The 8,187-nt window shown below is 52.4% G+C and overlaps 1 protein-coding gene across 7 annotated transcripts in view; it reads left to right on the top strand.

The window, feature by feature from the left end:
* Positions 1-8,187, top strand: part of TCF3 (transcription factor 3) — a 107,596-nt gene that overhangs the window by 85,205 nt on the left and 14,204 nt on the right. For 2 of the 7 annotated variants that reach the window (XM_044672170.1, XM_044672179.1), the window contains exons 13-17: positions 1,733-1,806; positions 2,311-2,493; positions 2,917-3,040; positions 5,671-5,866; positions 6,343-6,581. In XM_044672170.1, coding sequence (XP_044528105.1) covers positions 1,733-1,806; positions 2,311-2,493; positions 2,917-3,040; positions 5,671-5,866; positions 6,343-6,581 — 816 coding nt within the window. The remainder of the gene's footprint in view (positions 1-1,732; positions 1,807-2,310; positions 2,494-2,916; positions 3,041-5,670; positions 5,867-6,342; positions 6,582-8,187) is intronic. The other 5 variants (XM_044672188.1, XM_044672197.1, XM_044672214.1 and 2 more) reach the window with 3 other exon arrangements.

Below are 8,187 nucleotides of genomic sequence, written 5' to 3' on the forward strand. Positions count from 1 at the left end.
CTTCCTCCCTCTTTTTCTTTCCTTCTTTCCCCCTCCTTTTCTCCTTCCTCTCTTTTTTCCTCCTCCTTCCCCTTTCACCCCTCCCTCCTTTCCTCTCTGTTTCCCTTCCTCCCTCCCCCATGTACATTAGATATCTTTGTAGAAGAGCGTGTAGGTGTGTTCTCAGTCTCCTGCTTTGTTCACATCCCCCTCTTCTCCCCTCTTCCCCCCCCCCCAGGATATCAGCTGGAGGGAGAAGGAAGTGAAATCTCTGGGTTTCTGGAAGAGCTGGCAGTTAAGTTAAAAATACTCCAGGGCCCCCAGTAGGTGGGGTCCCCACCAGCTATCTAGTGCCTTCAGGGCCACCTCCCACTCTCACTACAAGCCTTGCTGACTCTCACTTCGCTAAATAGGTCCAGCAGCTCTCCCCTATAGCTCTGAGAACTAGTAAGGGCTAAGGGAGACTTAGATATTCAAGCAGACTGTCCCTCTGATTGGGGGGTGGGGGTCTCCCTTCCTAGAGAGGCACTGGGTACTCTTGAGAGTGAGCTAGTAGGAGAGTTGATTTCTCTGATCTTCAAGGAGCTAGGCTTTGCCCTCCAGACTCCAACACCCCCAACCCATTGTGGGAAAATGGCTCCCTGCACATGGGCTCCTACGATGGCTCCATTGTTGGGGGCTGGAAGGGAGGTGAGGTTTAGTCACAGAACAGAGATGCTTCTCCCCCTTTACCTTCCTTGGTGTCTTGTATTTTGGCATAGAATCATGGGACTTGGAGCTAGATTGTTGAAATGTTCTAGCCCAACCCCCCCCCCCCCCCAATTTTACAGGTGGGTAAACTGAGGCCTGGAGTTTTGTTGTTGTTGTTGTTGTTGTTGTTGTTGTTGTTGTTGTTGGGTTTTTTAAAGTGATTTGCCCAAAGGTGATATAGTAAGAACAGACTCATCCCAGGCCTCTCCAATGCCTACACTCCACTTTGGCACACCGGTTCCCCTTTCCCTTCAGATTTTTCCTCTTGTCCATCCCAATCCTTCCCAATCTCCATCTTTCTTATTAGTGGGAAGCATTGTTTTTGATGTTTGAATCTTACTGTGATAGGGGTGGGGGGGCATGAATGGGGAGGACTTCGGAGAGAGAGAGATACAAGGGTGGATCCCCTAATCCCCCAAAAGCCTTCCCAAAATGTTTTTAGTGCTCAATGAGCTATTTTTTGGTTAACTGAATTTTGTTGGGTGGGAAGATGGTGCCCCCCTGTGGCTTGAGTAAGCACCACAGGCATCTGAAGGTCATCATGATAAATTATAGACATTCTGGATACTCCTTCAGGTTTTACAATATCAGGCACTTTCTCAAAACAGCCTAGGGATTAGGTAGCACAGACACTATTCTCCCCATTTTACAGAGGAGGAAACCAAGGCTTGGTGAAGCAGTTTGCTTTATTGTTGTCCAGTGAGCAAGTGTTAGAGCTAGGATTTGGATTCTGAACTCTTAGACTATAAATCGGGCCCTTCTTGTTGTAAAATGTTGGCCCTCTGTATCAAGAACATTGTTAGTCAAAGCTAGAAGGAATCTTCGAGGGAGTAGATAACAGAAACAAGGTGAAAGCATTGGTAACTTCTGACTGTGTATAAATCCTCTCGCCCAAACCCTCTGATCGTACAAACGAGCCATCTGAGACCCAAAGAATGCCAGTGGCTTGTCCAGGGTCTCACAACTTAAGAGGCAGGGTTTGAACTCAAGTCTTGTGTTTTAGGCACATCCCAGTGGCCCCGAACAGGAGCACCCGGTGCCTTATCTCCCAGCTACGAAGGAACTCTTCACAATTTAGTAAGTGTCTCTGCTTCCCCCTCCTCTCCCACCTCCTGGAGGTGAGAGAGCATGTCTGCCTGCCTGACTGGGGAGACTCATGGAGGATTCGGGGGCCATCCCGGCCTCCTTCTTGGCTCCCCTCCAAGGAGAGTTGACTTTAGTGCCCACAAAAAAGAGGCCCCGTGTTCCAAAGATACCCCCTCCCCCTTGTGCCTGTGTGTATAGAGGTGCCTGGGTAAGTGGGGTACGGGCATGTACAGGGAGTACGATGGAGGGAGCCTTCTCTCCTCCCCTGAGGGAGGAAGGGCATAGAGAGGGACAGGTTGTCCTTCCACAACCTGAGGAAGTGACCCCTAGAGAATTGTAGGGTTCCCCTTCCTGAGCCACAGAGTGTGAGCTGGAAGGGAAATAAGCCTCACTGGGCAGTCAGCCCACCCAACGCCCTCTCTGGCTTTGGCAGTTTAGCAAGAGATTGGAGGAGGCTGAAGGGAAAACTAAACCACCTCCTCTCCACCCCAACAGCAAAACAAGATGGAAGATCACTTAGATGAAGCCATCCACGTGCTGAGGAGTCATGCCGTGGGGCAGACGGGAGACATGCATGGCATCCTTGGGGGTACGCCGGGGCACAGTGGGGCAGTGGGTGCCCTCAGCCAAGCCTTCTCTACTTCTGTCATGCCCCTGGTGGGGCGACACTCGAGCTTGGTGAGTAGGGGCCCAATGGGGCAGGGAGGGTGCCCACCCCAGAGCTGGATGGGGATGGGCCCCAGGTCTGGGCCCTTGGGACGATTACCTCCAGGCTCCCCACCTTAGGAAAGGACGTTCGATTGGGATTCTGACTTATTAGAGAGGGGTATTCATTTGCCCACGGGGATTTGAAGTCGGATCTTCTTCTCTAATCCCCTGTGCACTGTGCCCTGCTCTGGCTTTTAATCCTCTTCCCAGATTAGGAGAAGGGAAGACTGAGTGACTAGCGAGCCCAGGCCTTCCACCCACACCCTGCTTCATTCGGACGGAGTGGGGGAGGGATTTGGCCAGGACCTCTAGCTGTTACCAGAGAGTTTGGTCATAGGGAAGGGGGCTGGAGGGGATCCAGTTCTCAGGCCCATTCCTCTGACTGTCCTTCAGGTAGGGGGCAGCCACACTGAGGATGGCCTCCCCAGCAACTCTGGCCTCCTTCACAACCATGTGTCCCTCTCCTCCCAGCCCGGCTCGCTCCCCGACCTCACTCGGCAGCAGGATGCCTACAGCGGTAAGCAAGCCCACGCAGGCTAGAAGGGGGTGCTGGGGAGAGAGAGGCAAAGAGGGAGAGCCTTTTGGTCTCCAACCAGAAATTTCCCTCCAGCTTCTTTTTTGTCTGTTTGCTTTTTACCCTCACCTTCCATCTTAGAATCAATACTGTGTACTGGTTCCAAGACAGAAAAGCAATAAAGGCTAGGCAGTGGGGGTTCAGAGTCACCCAGCCAGGAAGTAGCTGAACCCAGGACCTCACCTCTCTAGGTCTGGCTTGATCCACTGAGCCAACTAGCTGTGCTACACTGCATGGAGTGGAAGAGCCTCCCCCCCTTTCAATAAGACATAACAGACAATCCCTGTCCTCAAGGAGCTGAATGAGGGAGAGGCAAAATGTATGGATCCATGCTTAAAATGAGTACTGTTGCAGGGGGGATAAGTAGCTGCTTAGAGGTGGGAGGATAGCCAGGAAGGGTAGTTGGCCTTGAACCAAGTCTTGAACAAAACCAGAGATTCCAGGAGGCCAAAGTGAGGAGGGGGAGCTTTCTGGGAATAAGGGACTACCCATGCAAGGGAGAAAAGATGAGAAATGTAGTTTCCTAGGAGAAATGGTCAGAAAGCTGGTTTGGCTGGACCACATAGAACCGGAGGGAAAAGTTTGTCGGGTTTAGGTTGGAAAGGGATTTGATTCTAGAGATGGTGGGGAACCACCATCATCTATGGGCAGGGATGGCCTAGCCAGGCCCCTGTACTTTAGGGAAATGGCTTTGGAAGCTATGGAGAGAATGGATTGGTGTGGGGAGAGAACTGAAGCAGACAGACCCATTAGGAGGTTACTGCAATAGTCCAGGCAAGAGGAGATTAAAGCCTAAACTAGGGTGGTTGGTATATGAGTGGCATCAGAAAATATTTTTTTTAACCCTTTCTCTTCTAACAACTCAAGACAGAATGACAAGGGCTAGGGGAAAAGGGTTAAGTGACTTGTCCAGGATCACACAGCTAGGAAGTGAATGGGCTCATATTTGAACCCAGGTCCCCCTGACTCCAGGCCTGGTAATTTATCCACTGTGCTATCTAGCTGCCCCAGAAAATACAAGATTGGAATGAGTTAAAGTGAAATATCCACAATGACACTTATTTTCACTGAGAGGATGGATGCTGGTCCTCTGAAAAGAAATAAGGAATTTAGAAGAGGGGAGGGTTTGGAGGAATGGGATGTCTTCAGGATAGCCAGTTCAAAATAACCATTAAGTAGTTGATAATTTAGGACTGACTCTCAGGAAAGAGATTAGGGCTGGACATAAAGACCTGAAAGGCTTCCACATAGAGATGATAATTAAACTCATGAGAGCTGGTAAGATCACCAGAGAAAAGAGGTCTGAGGAAAATGCTTTGGAGGAACACCCAAAGCCAATAGGCATGACATCCAGTGGAAGGGCTTTCAGAGAGGTGGGAAGAAGACCCAAAAGAGCTATGTCACTGATGAGAGAGAGAGAGAGTGAGTGTGTGTGAGTGTGAGTGAGTGAGTGTGTGTGTGTGTGTGTGTGTGTGTGTGTGTGTGTGTGTGTGTGTGTGTGTGTGNTAAATATTTTGTGTGTGTGTGTGTGTGTGTGTGTGTGTGTGTGTGTGTGTGTGTGTGAGAGAGAGAGAGAGAGAGAGAGAGAGTGAGAGTGTGAGTGTGTGTGTGTGTCAGTCTGAGAGTCTAGAAGGGAGGGCAGCCAGCAATGTCCAGGGCTCTGGAATGGTCAAGAAGAGCAAAGAATGAGAAAAAGACCCATCAGGTTTAACAACCAAGAAATCATTGGCCACTTTGGAGAGAGTCATTTTAGTTGAATGATGAAGTCAAAAGCTAATTTCAAAGTGAACATAACTGTTTCATGGAATTTGAGAAAGAAAGGATGAGTATAGGATGTTAGCTTAAGGAGGTGAGAATTTTTCAAGGATGATGGAGACACGTAGACAGCAGAGAAGAAAGGGAGAGCAAAGATAGAAGGAAAGAGACAATGATTGCAGGAAAATCTGTTGGAGAGGCAGGAGGGGAGGAGATCAGGGTCTATATGGAGGGATAATAAGAAGGGACCCCTCATAATCAAAGCCTGGAGTAAAGGAAGAGGAGAGAAGAGGTGGCGGAAACCTTGAATAATGTTCTAAGATGTACAGAGGGGAAAAGAAGGGGTTTCTTTTCTGGAATGTCTTAGAGTTTCTCCATAAAGTAGGAGTTCTCAGCTGAGGAGGGAAACTTCTGGAAAGAAGGAGATTGGGGGTAGCCACCAGCCTCCAATCTCTGAAGGCATTTTCTCTGGTTGGCCCCCAAGTCTAGAATGCTCTCCCACCTTTTCTCCTGGCTTCCTTTAAATTCCAGCTAAAATCTCATCTTTATAGAAAGCCTTCCCAACCCTTTTTAATTCCATTGCTTCCCTCTGTCAATTATCTCCCATTTATCCTGTCTATATCTTGCTTTGTATGTATTCATATTAATATTGTCTTTCCTACTAGATTGTAAGCTCTTCGAGGGCAGGGACTGCTTTTTGCATCCTTGGTGCTTGCACTTAGCATCGATTGGGACAGAGGAAGTCTCTTGACTGAGTTGGAAGTCAGGTTCTCCTGACTCCCGGTGCCGGGTCTCTTTTCTGGGCTCTCGTGTCTCAGGTTGGCTAAGTCTTTTGCCTCTCCCTGGGTCCCTGCCCCCCACTGCAGGCTTGACGTCGGGGCTGGGGAGAGCCGGCGCCTCTTCGGGAACCAGTGAGATCAAGAGGGAAGAGAAGGAAGACGAGGAGAACACGTCGGTGGCGGACAACTCGGAGGAGGAGAAGAAGGAGATGAAGCCCTCCCGGACTAGAACAAGGTGCCCCCCAGGAGCAGGTCCCGTCGGCGGGACTTCCCCTCCCTGACCCCTCCTGGCCCAGCTTTGGGGGGGGGGTGGATTTGGCCCGATGACCCCTGTCCGGCCGTGAGCAAAGGGCCAGCGTGTCCAGTTTTAACTTCCTCTCAGCCTTCCTCACCCGGTGTCTCCCCCCTCCCCTAGTGCGGGCCGGCTAGGGCCAGCTCATCCCGCTGCCCTGCTCGGGCCTCCCTAGGCCAGGCCCGGTACCGGCACCCTCACCCCCACGCATGCGCGCACACGCTCCTGGTAGCTGTGGTCACTCGCACACACACACTCACACTCACACACACACACACACACACACACACACTCCCGTGGCAGGATGGCAGGAGGCACTCGGAAGGTGGGGGCGGATGCCCGGGGTCCCCCGCCCCAGGCCCAGAGGGCACCCACGGAGAATGTTCCCTGTCTCGTTCTCTCATTTCGGAACCCCCTAGTCAAGATGAGGATGAGGAGGACGAACTTCTCCCCCCAGAGCAGAAAGCGGAGAGAGAGAAGGAGAGGCGGGTGGCCAATAACGCCCGCGAGCGCCTCCGTGTCCGCGACATCAACGAGGCCTTTAAAGAGCTCGGCCGCATGTGCCAACTCCATCTTAACAGTGAAAAACCGCAGACCAAACTTCTAATTCTCCACCAGGCCGTGTCGGTTATTTTGAACCTGGAACAGCAAGTGCGAGGTCAGTGAGAGGCCCGCGGTGCTGGGGGGGCCCAGCGTTGGGACGGAGCCGGCCGGCGTGGGCTGTCTGTCTGTCTGTCTGTCCGTCCGTCTGGCTGTCTGTCTGTCTGTCTTGCGGCTCCTGGGCCCACCCCGGGGGCCTCCCCAGCCCCCCTTCATTGCTTCCCGTCTCTCCTTCCCCGATGCACTCCCTCCCCCCCCCTTTGCTTCTCTCCCTGTCTTCCGTCCCCCAGTGATGCACACACACCCCACCAGGCCCTCGCTAGGATGCCTAGAATAACCTCTTTTAGAGGAGTGTCGGAGCCGGCCCCCCACATCTGCCCAGAGCGGCTGGGGGAGCCAGGGGAGTGAGTCTGAATCTGTCTATTTTTAAACCCTTACTTTCTGTCTTAGAGTCACAGAATCGATACTGTGCATTGGTGCCACGGCAGAAGAGCACTAAGGCCTAGGCACTGGAGGGTTAAGTGACCCGCCCAGGGTCGCCAGCTCTGAAGCGTCTAAGGCCGAGTCGGTCTGACTTTAAAACGATACCTCCCCCGTTGGGGCTCCGGCAGGGGCTGGGGACCGATTCTCCCCCGTTCTCTCTTCTGCCTCTTTCTGTTGGGGAGGGTGGTCAGGTGGTGGAGACGGGACCGTCTGGCCCACACACAGCCTGTAGCAGAACCTGGCTAGGACGCGTGTCCAGAACACAAGCTCTCCCAGACACAGCCTCCTTGTCGAGTCCAGTCTGGCCCCTTGCTGGTCAGCCTGTTCTGGGAGCCCATCTAGAACTTGTTCTTGGTCATCCTCTAGGTTGCAAAGCCCCCTTCCCTGGCCTGGCCAGCAGAGATCAGAGGAGAAAACATAGAGGCCACCTAACGCCAGCCTTCCTTTTAGAGGTGGGGACGCCGAGGCGCAAAGTAGAGAAGGGGGCTGCTCAAAGCCATGCAGCCAATAGGGTGCAGAGCTGGGATTCCAAAGCAGGGGCTTTTCCCACCAAATGCTGCTGCCTCTCCCAAGCATGGTTATCACAGATGGGGGAAACTGAGGCATAGAGGTAAATTGCTTGACCAAGAGTCCTTCAGTGAGCATCAGCGCCAGGGCCCTTTCCACTCCCCCCACACTACTTCTTGGAGCATTTACCTCTCTGTCTCTGCCCTCCGCTGCCTTTCAAGTGTCACACCTACGAGCTTCCTCATTAACCCCTTCCTCTCCTGTTGGGTTCTGCCATTCCCTTCCTCCCCAAAATAAAATCCCTTCTGCCGCATTAACTCTTTCTTCCCTGCAGCACTCTTGCTCGGATCGGAATGTCAGGCCTGGGGCCTGAGCCTCCCTCCCCTTTGCCTGCCCTCCGCTGTCCCATCATGGCATTTTGACTTTCCCTCTCTTGTGTTGTAATATTTTGCGTCCTGTTGCAATGTGTGTTTGATAATCCTGCCCCCCTCGCCCGCCCCTGCTCATTCACTTTTACTTTCTCTCATCCTCTCACACTCTCTCTCTCTCTCTCCTCTCCTCTCCTCTCCTCTCCTTCTCTCTCCCGCTTTCTCCTCTCTCTCTCTCTCTCTCTCTCTCTCTCTCTCTCTCTCTCTCTCTCTCTCTCTCTCTCTCTCTCTCTCTCTCTCCCTCTC

The sequence above is a fragment of the Gracilinanus agilis genome, chromosome 1, assembly GCF_016433145.1.
Source record: "Gracilinanus agilis isolate LMUSP501 chromosome 1, AgileGrace, whole genome shotgun sequence".
In the NCBI taxonomy this organism is placed as follows: domain Eukaryota; kingdom Metazoa; phylum Chordata; class Mammalia; order Didelphimorphia; family Didelphidae; genus Gracilinanus; species Gracilinanus agilis.